Source organism: Trachurus trachurus (genome assembly GCF_905171665.1).
Source record: "Trachurus trachurus genome assembly, chromosome: 6".
In the NCBI taxonomy this organism is placed as follows: domain Eukaryota; kingdom Metazoa; phylum Chordata; class Actinopteri; order Carangiformes; family Carangidae; genus Trachurus; species Trachurus trachurus.
In genome coordinates this window covers 22,599,853-22,615,016 of record NC_139897.1, presented here as the reverse complement: position 1 = coordinate 22,615,016, position 15,164 = coordinate 22,599,853, and the positions used below count along the sequence as shown (strand labels likewise).

General features: G+C 40.8%; 1 protein-coding gene across 1 annotated transcript; it reads left to right on the top strand.

The window, feature by feature from the left end:
* Positions 1 to 3,608: 3,608 nt before the first annotated feature.
* Positions 3,609 to 14,885, top strand: ca5a (carbonic anhydrase Va). Its single transcript, XM_083974045.1, has 7 exons — positions 3,609 to 5,711; positions 5,890 to 6,087; positions 7,073 to 7,191; positions 9,797 to 9,892; positions 9,999 to 10,061; positions 10,784 to 10,942; positions 11,541 to 14,885. The coding sequence occupies exons 1-7, from the start codon at positions 5,657 to 5,659 to the stop codon at positions 11,709 to 11,711; spliced, it is 861 nt and encodes a 286-aa protein (XP_083830171.1). The 5' UTR covers positions 3,609 to 5,656; the 3' UTR covers positions 11,712 to 14,885.
* The last annotated feature ends 279 nt before the right edge of the window (positions 14,886 to 15,164 follow it).

Genomic DNA, 15,164 nt, shown 5'->3' with positions numbered 1-15,164 from the left:
AAAGAAGAGGGTGGCTTTGAACTTTTGGACTTCAAAGACTTAAATTATACATTTAAACTGAAATGGGTGAAAGAGTGTTTGAGAGCTCCTGACTCAATATGGCATTTTATCCCTCACAACATATTTAAAGAAGTAGGAGGTCTTCATTTTCTGTTAACATGTAATTATAATGTATCCAAACTTCCCCTCAAACTATCAAAATTCTATCAGCAGGCTTTATTAGCATGGAAACTATGTTACTCACATAATTTCTCTCCACACAAAACAATAATTTGGAATAATGAATATATAACTAAAGGAAATAAGTCACTCTATTGTCAAAACTGGATTGAAAAAAATGTGATACTTTTGAAAGATCTTTTTACAAACGAGGGTCACATAATGTCATACGAAATGTTTCTCCAACAAAAAGGTGTTCCCATCAAACCTAAGGAATATAGATTTGTAGTTAGTTCTATTTCCAATGGTTTAAAAGAACTAATGAAAGGATGTAATAATCCACATGAGGTTGTTAACTCTCAACAGACACTTTACTTAGATGGAATCCAATTCATCAGTCACAAATGTACCAATAAACATATGAGAAGATGCTTTTATAGCAAAAAAAAAATAAATCCACATGGAAGATCTTATTGGAATTCTCTTTTCACTGATATTAACTGGAATAGAGCGTGGCTTGTTCCATTTAAATTTTTAATTTCTAATAAAGTTAGAGAATTACATCTCAAAATTTTACATAATATTTATCCTACTAATGTATACGTATCCAGGTTTTCCGACATTGATGACTGTTGTACCTTTTGCGGAGGGGATAGAGAGAGTATTGTTCATTTGTTTTACAAGTGCCCACTTTGTATTACTTTTTGGGAAGATGTAAAAAATTTTCTTTTGGTTAAAACTTCTGTTACTTATCACCTTAATGAAAAAAACGTTATTTTTGGTTACTCTTCTCCCAATAATAAATTTAACATTATTAATCTCTTCATATTATTAGGTAAATTCCATATTCACAAAGCAAAATGGTCCAAATCTACCCCATCATTTCCTTTTTTTTCAATTGAATTAAAAAAATATTTTGAATCTTTGCTACATGTCGATTATAACAAAAAATGTATATCAGCTACTGAATTTTTTTTAAATCATATGAAATAACTTGTCTGCCTTAATTTATTTCTTCTCTCATGTATTTAATTTGATTTTGTTAATTTAATTTAATCTACCTCATCTGCTGTTTTTTATTTATTTAAATGATTAGCCTACTTGTCTTTAATTTCCAATACTATGTCTTGGAATGTCTGTCGCTTTGTTTTGTTGTTGTTGTAGTTCGTTTTTGTCCATTGTTCAATTGTTGTAATGATTTGAAGAATAAATTGAAAAAAAAAAAAAAAAAAAAAAAAAAAAGTAACAGTGTGCTCGTGCTCCACTACCACCACCACCGTCATTATCGTCGCTAACGCCCCTCAGAGGACGCCGCTGATTGGTTCAGGACTGGAGCCCCTCGCGCCCCTCCCCCCCTGCGGAACAAACAGTTTCCAACAGCGGCGGCTTTATCTTATCACCTATCGAGGGTCCACACGCGATTTAACCGGCGGCTTCAGACAGACACAGGTCCAGGTGAAACGGCAGCCCAGATTTTACGGTCACATCTTTTTTTTTTTTTTTTTAAACTCGAGTGAAGTGAGTGAAGCCTTCCCCCCTCTCTCTCTCCACCCCGCCTCCTCCAGACAAGCCGCGGTAGGAGGGTAGAGACGGAGAGGAGCAGCAACAACCAACTGACAGTTTTGTTTTGAACGGACTCAGAGCTACAGAACTTCTGTGGAGTCAAACTAACCGTTCTATTCGAACCGTTACCTTTTTAAAAAAACGAACCCGCCGCGGCGCGAGGTGGAGAGAACGTTGACGTTGACGTTAACGTGTACGCGCCGCCTGCCTGCAGCTGCAGTGGAGCTGAACTGGTGGTGCTGGTAACATTAGGGCTACTGACTGACTGATGATCATCAATATGGTGACTTTGTCATCCGTAATAAGACCTCTGGCTTCACAGCTTCACCGGCAGCTCGTCAGGCACGCCAAGAGTCACCGGATAACGCCAGTCAGAAGATGCAACCTCACGGCGTGCTCGAGCAAACTGTCGCAGAGTGAGTAACGTGAATGTTTATTATTATGTAGCTGTACGTACGTGCACATGTTGTCTCGTCTTTCCAGCTTGTCGAAGCAGCTGTTCATTGTTACACAGCTTTAAAAGCAGTGGTGTAAGTTAGTCTGATATGTGATACTGAAAACAAAAACAATGTAACTATAGTCTCTGTGATACAGGTATGAACAGTGTGTACCCACTACAACAAACAAGGAAGCATTTTTTTTCATGTCAAAATTCACCTCCCACTGTGGAGATGTGTCTGTGTGTGTGTGTATAAGCACGACAGGGGCTCTGCTTGGCACTCATTGTGGCTTTGAAACCTTTTCATTATGGGTCAGGCAGCCATCAGTAAATGGTCACTTTTGTTGTCATCTGAAAAACGTGCGAGAGGAGGCTCAGAAAGCTCGGACTGGAGTTTCCTCAGTCAGCACTGGATCTGGATCAAACACTTCCCTGTTGACTCAGCTGTGTTTGGGACTGAGCTTCAGGCTCCATGTTTTCCAAACAAGTATCAATATCCCTGATCACTGGCCTACATAGGGGCCATATGAAGCCCTTTCACCTACATTGCGGCCTCTGTGTTAAGTCAGTACATGCTGTCAAGGAGGTTTTCATTTAGTTTTCAAAAAAGCACAGATGGTTTCGGACTATATGTCACATTTTGATCGTTTTATGTCCTTATTGTTTCTATCCCATCCGTGTATATCATCTCTGAGGTGTGTTTTATCACATGAAAGGCTTTGGATATAATTTATTCAAATCACTAATAGTGCACTTATAACAAACACCGTATACCATTATTATACTACCTACACCCTGAAAAGCCTTTTTAATGTCAAATCTCTGGTATGATCCACTTCCCTTAGTTTTTTTGTACCCTGTGGAGACACCTGAGCTCATCTAACAGGTTTCAGCAGCTTCCTCTCCACACCCAGAGACATGAGCAATGTCTTGTTCAAGGTCTCATGCCAACTGCAGCCGCATAGTCAACATGAAAATAAAATAAAAACCTTTGGAAGTGGGAAAAGAGTCCAACGCAGCCAAGCCTTCATGTTCAACCGCGATAATAAACATGTTTCATGTTTAACTTTTACAAGCTTGTTGTACTGCGAGCTGCCTGGCCAAGGATTTATGAAAGGGCTTTTGTGTCGCTTTGAAGTGCGCAACACTAGAAATTAGGTTTCTTGTAATTTTCCTTGACCTGTCCTGTACTTTTATCTGCCCTGGTGCACTTTCAAATTTTTCTATTTAAAGGCTCATTTCAGTTTTGGCTAGCCTTCACATATAAACATCATTCACAAGAAATTGTGAGTCATCATTTAAGCATTTTGGAGTTTAGAAAGGTAGACGGTTTCACCACTTGGTTCCCTGAGTTAAACCTCCCAGAAACTACCGCTATCACCTCAGGTGTGTTTGGTAGACCCAGCGCCGAAGATGAACCTTTATTTTGTAGCATAAAAGAGTTTGGTAGCACGTACACCCAGAGAGGAAAGTGCTGCCTGAAACCATTAACTTGGGAGGATCAGTTGACAACAAAATATGTGTCGTTCCAGTTTCCCTGATGTTATCTAGTCAGGAGGACACGTGGGTTTATCTGCAGATAACTGTACTGTAAACAGTTTTTGCTGTTGCACAGAAGGAAAATATTCCATGTGGACTTATGTAAATTGCCCTGAGCAACTATTTTGATGATGATTTATCTTATTTACTACAAATTCTACATCACTGCTGACTGACTGTTGTATTTTCCATAATGATCTATTTTTCCAAGGTGTGTTAAGATACCGGTATTGAATTTGTCCCTTATACCTTTTGAAACAGCTGCTGATTTCTAAGTGGCAATGTGACGCAATACTGCGGAATAAGTGGCATATAAAAGCTGATGGCAGTGAAAAATATGATTTGGGCTGACATGATAACGCTGGCATGAAAATGTGTCCATCTTTAGCTGCTGCTCACTCTGACACTTTAAACTAGTTCTCCATGTTTAAACAATTTAGGTTTCTTGGTTTCCAAAGTGTAAGTATGATCTTCTTTGCTGACAAGATATGCTTGACGGAGCAAGCATTGGATTACAAGTGACGCTTTTCCATTTAGCGTACTGCCAAAGAGGATGTCATACTGTCCCAGGTCTAGTTTCTATGTGCCCAGCAGTCAGTACCACCTCCCATCCAGAATGGTATTATAGTGCTGACACCAGTCTGGTATATTGGATCAGTAAATCTCTCTTCTTTGTGTGTCTTTTTCTTAAGTAAATATAGGATATGCAATGGTCAGAAATTAATTGGCGTACAGGACAATATATAGACATGTTGTACAGTACAAACATGGTGCATTGGTTTTTAAAAAGAGTTGTCCACAACACAGTGGTGTGGTCTTTGAGTGGTAAGGAATGGTAATATACTGGTTTTCTGTCAGACAAGTGGTTCAGCAGGGTCAGCATCTTGCTCAAGGGCACCTCTGCAGGACATGTGTTGACTGCAGGAATATAATCTGTGTTCACTCTGTGCAAACTGGTTCCTCTTGCCACTTTTCATATTGAAAATGTGGCTTCTGGCAGCTGATGCACAAGACTGGGCTGCTGTTTCATGCACACTTGGTGTCATTTCCTCACTCCAGACATCTGGCTGTCCCGTGTCATTTAAAAGGAAAGTTACACCACAGTTCAGATTAGAACAAACTCACACTCGACAATTACCAAGTGAATGAGCCTTAAACGCTTTGAAAGCAGTTATTGTGTGTGTCTGTGCAATAACAGAGTCAGGCGGCCAACTCCCCCCCCAGGAGGAGCCGGCGAAATCTGATGAAGATGAAGGTCATCTCCCAGTCAGACCTGTTCAGCTTGGCTCACAGTGGAAACCTTAAGCCCTGTGCTGGATGAATGGAGAGGAAAACAATACAATAAGCAGCTTTTCTGCCCTTTGACAGCCACACTTGAAAGATTTTTTTTCTCTGTAGCTCTTAAAGAGAAACTGTTTTAAACTTCAGCGCTTTTTAAAAATATTTTTTTACAAGAAGATGTTATAAATTGAGTTACTGTTTTCTTTTTTTTGTGTGTTTTGGATGGATTTTGAGGATAAAGGAGAACATTAAAAGGAGGATTGAGGCAGGGAAAGTGAGCAGAGTTTTTTGGGTAATTAGACGGCAAGCCCATTGACAGACTTTGGTCCAAGCAGGCTGGCGGTTTGACTGGCCAGAGGTCTTGGACTGCTTCCCCCGCTGTGGAGCGGAGCTGGGGGCGTGCCAGGACATTCCGCGTGTCACTTTCTGTACAGCCAGCCCACTTCGCTCTTATTTTGTAATTTCCTTTAAGGAAAAAAAATGTAAGAGAGGACTAGAAGGAAGTACTATTGCTCACTTGCTCCTTTTGATTCAGTTCCTTGATACTGCTGGGGGAGGAAGAAGGTGGATAGTTTACTGTGTGTCTGTGTCTGGACTGGAGCTCTGTCATTGTGAAGATTTTAATTGCTTTTTTTTATTTTTTATGAGGCAACTTTATTATTTTTCTCTTCTAAAATGGACTGTCTGAAATGTCAGAAAATGCACCAGGCAGCAGAGTACAACATGAAAAGTAGGTGTCAGCATTTTGTTTCCTCTTTTCTGCCCTTGCCTGTGTATCAGTAACAGTAAGAGCTGTGATTTAGTTTTGGCTCTTTTTAGATTTTAAATTTAAATTTCTATATTTTTTTTTATCTTTGATTTCCTTCCTCTGCTTCTTCTTCTCCTCTCTCCTCTCTCCTCTTCTCCAGTGCATCCCATGTGGCAGGGACCCCTCGCGGTACCTGGAGGGGATCGCCAGTCTCCCATTGACATCGTTGTGCGGAAGAGCGTCTTTGATTCGGAGCTGAAGCCTCTGGTCAGCGATTACGACCCAGACACCTGCCAACAAATATGGAATAACGGTTACTCCTTCCTGGTGGAGTATGATGACACAACAGACAAGTCCAGTGAGTACCCGCACACACTTAGACACACACATGCACATACAACTCATTGATCTCTTATAAATTATTCACTATAGCAAATCAGTAGTTTCCCTTTAAGTCAGAACAGACGAAGGAGAGTCACAGCAGGGGGAACGCATGTTTTTATGTTCCTACACAGGAGGATTATCGGCTTCTTAACCCACCCCCTCCCCTTAAAGAGCCCTCAGTCTGTAGGAGAAAGTAAAGCTGCTGATAAAACCACTACCACACGGAGCTGGTGATTGCCATGTGACTCGCGTGTCTCTCGTCTGACCTCAACAACTAGTTTTATAGTCTATATTTTAAGGGTCGGTCATTTTGGTATAATTACCGTTCTACACACCAAAACATTAAAATCGTCCAGAACATCATAAATCTAAATATATAAGCTTAATTTGGTGAAATGACAAATGTTCTAAAATTGTAGTCTTGACCACTTTACACGTGTCACAAGCTCCCGGTCTTTGTATTAAGAGCTTAGTCTGGCGCTGAGAGGACAAACAGTTTATAATGGAAAAATGTGGAGCAGGTTAAAACAAGGTCGCATGAGAACAGGGTATTGCGTTTATATATATATATATATATAATACAAACAATGCAGTGATCTGTACATGACTGCAGTAACTGTGGATACCACCTGTAAATCGATGTTGAAACACATGCATGTATAGATGTGGAGGACTCCTTATCTGTTGGTAGTATCACTACCACTGATAAATGGTTTATGGGAGAAATAAAAAGTGCAGCCGCTCACTTCAAAGTTTCCTAGATGTTTAGGGTGCAGTGTTGCCACCGGGACAACCTGTTCCTCAGCAGCTGTCCTCCTCAGTGAATCCATTTCCTCCTTTTGAGGAGGAAACAACTACTGACATTGACAAAAACGAGACATTATATACAATCGTTTCATTGTCCTGGATTAATTGTGAAATGTTCAAGTGTAAACCTCTCCTTTTATTTTCCGGTATAGCACTGCAAGGCGGCCCCCTGCAAGACAAATTCAGGCTGTGTCAGTTCCACTTCCACTGGGGTGAGAGCAACGCCTGGGGGTCAGAGCACACAGTGGACAGGAGGCTTTTCCCTGCAGAGGTACCCCGCTGCCACATGCAAACACTGAAAAACACCACACACAATTTCCTGGTTATTCCTGGGCTTGTTTTCTGCCGGGACAAAATAGGATCAAATAAAAAAAACAAACATACAGTATATTTTAACAGTGTTCCGTTAAAAATACCATGTATTTATTGATTTTTAACACATGAAAGGACGGAAATATTTCTGTAATGTTGTCAGGAACATAAAAGAAGAAAGAGGCGTAAAGGAAATCTCTGTTCCTGCAAAGCTTGTGATGTGAAACAGATTGATTCCAGAAAAAACACAAGATAAATGGGAAGAATAAAACCTCTCTTTCTCTTTTTAATATTGCAGAAATGATACACTTTGGGGAATGCTTTCATCTAGAGAGCCGCTCAGCATTATGAGCTTAGGGGGTGTATGCAACAAAAACACTTCACACAGAATAACGCATTCCATGAGAACAACACCAAAAATACAGCTAGGGCCACTTTTCAGCATTTAAATTTAATAACAGGTCTGGATCTTTCACTTTTTCTAAGTTAAATGTTGTGAAATCACCGATAAGATGAAACGCAAGATGTTACAGATCCATCCGGAAGACATCTAGCTATGTCATTTCAAAGAGTAACTTAATACCAAATACCAAAGTTTATTGACCATGTAGCAATTCTCAGCAGTGATATTCCTGTATTCTGCAGTACACTGGGAGGTTAGAGGGAAAAAACAATACTTTATTGTATTGGATAGTTGCAGACAATGATAAAAACAAAGAGGTCATTGTTCATTTCAAGGAATTTGACGAAGCACCTTGATTCCTATTAGTGGTATATGTTGGCCACACTTCCTTCTAGGCCACTTACTCCAGCATGTCATTCATCATCATGATGATAAGCCTGTCTGACAATATGACAGAAACAATTCATTAACTGAACTGAGGCTGTAAAAGCAAACCACATACCTGCAGCATCACTGTCCTGTTGTGCACACCCTCTGTTGTTGCTGTGCACTGCAAAGTTAAAGCAGCATGTTAAGTACAGAGGAGTGGCAGCAACAGTTATAGCGCGTATGTGTGTGTATGTGTTTTCTATGGGGTGACTGAGTCACTGAACGGAAAAAGTCACTTGTAGAGCCATAGAAAGCAGGATATAGAAAGAGAAATTCAGCTTGTCCTCTGCAATTGACCTTTCGCCAAACCCCGCCCCCAAACAATCATTGTCCAATCAAATATCAATCAGTGTTTCCCAAACCATAAGATGACGTCCTCAAATGTCTTGTTTTGTCCACAAACCACATACTCGGCTTATTGTCATAAAGGAACAAAGGAACCAGAAATATTCACATTTAAGAAACTGGAATCAGAGAATTTGGACTTTTTTTTCTTTAAAAACTTCTCAAAACGATTATTTTATTTATCCAAATAGTTCACGATTAATTTAATAATCGATTATTGTTCGATTCATTGATTAATTGTTGAATATATCCCTCCACTGCATATTGTAACCCCTTTTGCCATGATCTGGAGGATATTGCGCCAAATATCGCGGATATTGCTCCAAAAACAGTCACTGACACGCACCGGTATACTTCTCCCTGTGTTGACGCTACGTCGGCGTCAAGAAGCTTGACAGGCTAGCAACAGTAACTAAGAAGGGCGGGCCGACCAAATGTTTTCTTAAGGGTTAAAAGAAAGGAGAAATGAAAGAAAAACAAATCCAACACTGCGCTGTTTAAACAATGTGGATGTTGACTTGGTTTGAGGTCCCTTTTTCTTCTCTTTGAGCGTCCTTGAAATTACCTGGAAAAACACTGAGAAGCATTACACTGATAACATCGAGGGTGCTGTAGAACGTGCTTCATCATGCTATATCTATATCAGATCTCCCACTCTGCTGGTTGCCGGGTGTCAGATTATTTGATCCAGCTGGGTTCCTCTGGTCCTGTTTAATGTCAGTAAAACCAAACCCATACAGAGTGTATTTGTCTCTCGGCAGGTGGCGTTTTAGACCGGTGCAGTCGTCCTACCTCACATTTTCCCACAGACTATCTATTTCCACGTTGCTCCAGTGCACTTGCATAACAAGAGCTTCCACTGTGTGTGTGCGCATGCATATGTATGTATGCGTCCTCTGCCAAGCCCTTGTTGGTGGTGTAAGGAATGCGTGCATGTCATTGCTCTCATCACTCTGCACTCGTTGGATCTGTGTGTGTGCAGAGGATCGAGTTACAGCCCTGACTGACGACTTTGTCCCATCTTTGTCAGTAGCTGATGTGTTGTGCTCATCCGTCTGAGGTTTATAAGAAAGCCTTTGTTCCATATGCTATACAAGCACCTGGGTTTAAGTAGGTTTCTGTTAACCTATTGCTGCTGCTATTTGTTGTCCACTTGTATTGATTGTCTGTAATTTTATGTGGGAAGCCAAAGACAAATTTCCATTTACAGACTAAAGCAGATTGTTTGAGTATGTGCAAAATACCAGAGCTGCTGTAATTCATTTTCAACAAGACACATAAGGGTCATGGGATCTGGGCAGAGGGGGTGAAAAGATCAAAGTTGTGGGTTACAGTCTCTCAAACACATGGGTTTATAAGTGGTTTTGTGTTCTGTGTGTGTTCCCAGCTTCACTTGGTTCACTGGAACTCAGACAAGTACAGTCTGTTCGAGGAGGCGGTGATGGAAGACAACGGGCTAGCTGTGATCGGGATCTTTCTTAAGGTAAATGTGTGTGTGAGCAGCATACACACAACCGGCCAGTGTATGTGCTGTATGAGCATCTTTGCACTGTAAGAACAATACAGATTAATGTCTAATCCTTGTGTAGGTGGGGAAGAGACACGAGGGCCTCCAGAAGCTGGTGGACGCCCTGCCTGCAATCAGACACAAGGTGAGTCCACATCCACAACCCCAAATAAATCTGCTATTTTTTTTAATTAATGGTGTGCTCTCATCTGAAATGTACTTTCAAATTTTGAGACTTTGAGAATACACCGACCCCATCACAGTCCATTCAAAGCGAAGTCAGCTATTACTGTAAATGGTTAAGGGCTCTTTACTGGAACATGAGCACTGCTGCACTCTGGCGGTTTAGTAGCGACACTGCAGGGCTGATCAGACATTCCTGTTGCATATCTGTGAAGACAAATTAGGCGAACTATGGATTAATAGGTTACCTTTTAATTTACAGGCCGCTAATTACGTGATAATGTCAAGAAATAGCCAAGAAATAACAATTGCGGCATAATGTCTAGAAATCGCCTAGAAAAAACGGTCACTTTCATACTAATGTCGAGAAATATAGGCAAGAAAAAACGATTGATTGCGTAGAATGAGCCTAGAAATATCGGTCAATTGCAAGGACTTGGTGGAGAAAAATTCTGGCCTTTCCCAAAAAATTCAAAGCATGAAAAGCGTGTTTAATCTTTTGCCTTTATTAAAAACATGACATTACTATGAAATTGACCGTTATTTCTAAGCTATTTCTTGACATTACTACACAATTAAAGGTTGAATGTGGAGAATGAGCAGAATCACACCATCTATTGATCAAGACAGGAGTTGGAGATAGAGTTCAGGCAGTTTAACTGACTGGCTTTGTGCTGTCTGCAGGACAGCGTAGTTGAGTTTACCCGGTTCGACCCGGCCTGTCTGTTACCCGCCAACACTGACGACTACTGGACGTACCACGGCTCTCTGACCACACCGCCTCTGACTGAGTCGGTCACCTGGATTGTAATGAAGCAGCACATTGAAGTCAGCCATGATCAGGTGTGTGTGTGTTTTCATCAAATATTATTATTAAGGTGTGTAGTTTGGATTTAATGTTTTAATCTTGTATGGTTTTTTTTTCATCATGTAATTATATCGTCAATGTGATCAAGTGCCATATAATGGCAGAAACATACTCAGATCTTCTGCTCAGTTGAGTTATTTAGCCTCCCTTCACTCATTTTATCAGTCTGCTCTCCTTAAACCTGTCTCTGGATGCAGGAATAAGCTCTTTTGTGCTATGTGCATTAATCCAAACTAATTTTACTGTAGCATGTGTGTGTATTTAATTGGGAGGGATAAAGCAGGTGTTGTTCTGCTGCCCCCAAGAGGCCAAAATATAATTGGTGCACCATGAGGTGGAGCTGAACTCAGCAAAACTGGTTCCAGAAGGTAAAAGGTAATTCTGTTTCGTAATTTAGCCCGACCACAAACCTCTAACCCCCAAAGGGTGTGGCCAGCTATTTGCACAATTAGGGGAAACTTGCATAACAACATGTTTGGCTCAAGACCTCGGGAGCTGTTCCTTTAGAAGGTCAATTGAATCATCTTGTTGCGTGTTGTAACTCTTCTTGTCTTTTTCCCCCCGCCCCTTCAGCTCGCCGTCTTCAGGAGCCTCCTGTTCACCTCAGCCGAGGAGGAGGTGCAGAAGAGCATGGTGAACAACTTCCGCGTGCAGCAGCCTCTGCGCGGTCGCACCGTCCGCTCCTCCTTCACCCCCTTCCTGCAGGAGGCGCCGTCGGCCGATGGCGACCAGCACACCCACTGACGCTGCTGCATGACCCAGTACACACACACACACACACACACACACACACACCCTCTGACACAGTAACACACACATCGGACATCAACATATCCACAAACACTACTCTGTGAGCAAGTGTTTGTGTTCTCTCATTTTTCTTTATTCCATCACAACAATGTTTGGATGTTTTTAATTGCAAACAGTAACCAGTTTTACATGAAGGGAGGCTTCGGTTTCTGGGTAGTTGAGATTTTTTTTATTTTCTTTGCATTTTTCAGATTTTGGTTTGACTGTTTCAAACCAGTAACTAATAATAAGGGATGGTTGCTGTGGGGAAAATATGTGGTTTTACAGATTTTTTATTAAAAGTGAATCATATTTATAATACATTAACAGTTCATCCAGTTACTGTACAAGAGTTTGTACAGCTGTAGCTCTGTGTGGAGGAATGCTCTGAAGCTGGAAAGTCAAAACTCAGTAGCATTCAGTACTACACGAGCGTCTGCTCCGTCTTCCTGCTGGTGATGTTTCAACCATGTAAGGACGACGGAGCTGCTGCCAGTTTACACAACAGCAACAAGGAGATTTTATCAGCCTGGAGTCATTACCATTTGTCTCTCCAGGAGAACACGTAATTTATCAAATATCATCAAGTGCTTTGTTTTTATATCATACTATCACTTAAAAAAAGAAAATCCTGCATTGTTGGCTTTATTCGTGAAGATGTTTTTCTTCATCCGTTACAAAGAGATTATACTGTACACGGTACATCTGACTTTCATAAACCTTTTTTTATTATTCTTCTGCTATGTATGCTTTCATGATGAGAGCTACAGTGGAGAGAGACAGGAAAGGCAGGGGATGACACACACACACACACACCGGCTAAGTCGAGGCCCTTCTCCCTCAGAGGCCTTGGTTTCCTACAGTTGAAACTCCACTGAGCCTTGTATTGGTTCTTCTCTTCAGAACCAGTTGAACGTGTTACAAATACGCACAAACTTGCCAGGTTACCGCAGCAGCACATGTACTGTAACAATCCCCTGATTGAACTAAGCAGTTTTCTTCTATTACTAATTATAGAGTCTAATACCATAACCACCGTGCCTTAAATGTTCTCTGTGTGACTCACTGCTGTTGGCAGAGTTTGTGCAACGCAACAGAATCAGAACAGACTGATCTGATCCACATCTCTTCCACTGAATCTCACTGTAAAGTAAAGAAAAGTAAAGTAAAGTAGCAGTGACCTCCGGCCGATTAGCTCAGGAACTCGGTAAACCTTTGCCCCGACTAAACTTTGAGGTAAACTTATTAGTCCCTTTTGGTTTCTTCTCTCTCTCCTTGTGTTTTTATTGTTTTCATCTGAGACAAAGGTCGAACATTAATGAGAGTAACGAGTCAGCCCTTTTCAAAGAGTTGTAGAAACTCTTCACTTGTTTAAGCTAAGCATTTCAATTTTGAAATTCAAAAGTACAAATGATGCAACCAAGACTAACTGTGGCAGGCACATGTACAGTATATTAAAACAGTCTACATCACCTCTGCTGTTTATACTGACTTCCACTATTTAAGCTTTGTAAGCTCTAAACGATGGAAACTAAATGCTCTGCTCTCGCTGGGTTTGAACTTAATCCAGACTTTATTGTGACAGCGCAGCGAACACTCTGCAGATGAGTGTAACAAAGAGCAAGCTTATGCAACCTTGCATCATGTAAAGGAAGTCTGACAGTCAGCCTGTTTTGGCTTTCTCCCAGCAGCTCGGTGCTCTGTGTCTATCTCGCTATGCAGACAAATAGAAAGACAGCAGAAGGGAAGGATGAGAAAAAGCATGTGTATATGGGAGAACATTTAGTTTCAATACAACATCAGAAACATTGCACTACAAGCCACAGCGCCAGAACAGCTCAAATGTATTCAAACTATTCAAGTGTGCAGGTTTCCTCCAGTTTCTACAGTTGATTTAAGGCCAGGGTGAGAGGTCACAGTTGTCTTTATAATCCCTCAGTAACAATGCAACTGTCCAAAGCCCCGCCCCACTGACGCTCACATCAGACACACACACACACACACTGTGCTCCATCACCACAGTGGGTCTTCCATCGATTCCCCAGTTGAGGCCTGAAGCATGAAGCCGCACTGAATAGACTGGATATGTATTGAAACGATCTGATGCAATGTGATGTGCACTGAGTGATGATAATTCATTGTGAAGGCTGCAAGATCGTTACATAAACACAGAGGGGGCCACATTGGGGGGGGGTCCAGGTTGAGAGGATTTTTATTTTTATTTTTTTAGAAAAGAGGAACCCTGGTGCCACATCTTTTTTTTTTTTTTTTTTAATCTTTCTTTACAGACGTTACAATACACAGTCTACGTCCGATGTATTACACTAACATGGAGATAAGGGACCCAGTACTGCTGCAGTTCTCTTGTACAGCTGTGTTTTATTTATGTATTTTGAATCATGCACCATGACCTGCCATCATGTTTCATGGATTTTTTTTTTTTTTTTTGAATGCAATTGATATCAATATACTGTATTCCAATGCAAATCTTAAATCTGTGTAAAATGTTTTGTTTGAATGGCCTTTTTCTCTCAAAGCTGGAGTCGGTGATATACTCTAAATCATTTTATGGTGATTTTTCTCATACTGTAGATGGTAAATAATTAAGATGACATTGGCATCATACTTTGTGTATAACAGTTACATCTTCAGGAGTTAAAAAAAAAAAAAAACTTTACATTTTGCCTTATATCACTGTCTGCCTTTCATAAACTCATTACAGATGCTGCCATGCTGTCTTACGCTCGTCTGTCCGTGCCCTCTGTAGCTCAGTGTGATGTTTTAGCAGGTGTATGCTGTACACTGTATTTTAGTGCATATTTTAGCTGTTTATTTGTGCAGTGGGCAGCCGACATTCCTGCCCTGTGGGGCTCTTACTAGGCCCCTCTCCCCTCCCAGCATGCCTTGCTCCACCTGGATGGCTTTTATATGGACTCCTGTCCAGCTGTGCAACCAGGAAGTGTTTTTCTCCCACAGGCCCTCGGTGGGAGGAGGAGAATGTAAAGAGAAAAAAAAGCCCCAAAAACCCCACCCAGCTGTCACATGAATCGATACAGATGTAAAGATGATTTTAAAGAAACTGACATGAATAGATGTATATAATGAATACATTATTAAAAGTAATGTGTGATGTAAGAGCATCTTCTCGTGTGTGTTCTTTGTGAATGATGTCATTTTAAATTTTTATAACCTGCATTTTTCAGTGGCCAGTCAACAGTGTGATGGTCTGTCATTAACAACATCATGGCTTTCGGGCTGTTTTTGAGTGATTGGGGCTTGTGAATGTGAATCAAACTAAGAAAAATTTAGTTAACTGGTTATGTTGTCAAAGCTGTCAATCAAATCTGATCTAATCACACCCATGTCATGATTTATAGCTGTAAAAAACTGAATTTAAAAAGGATGTGA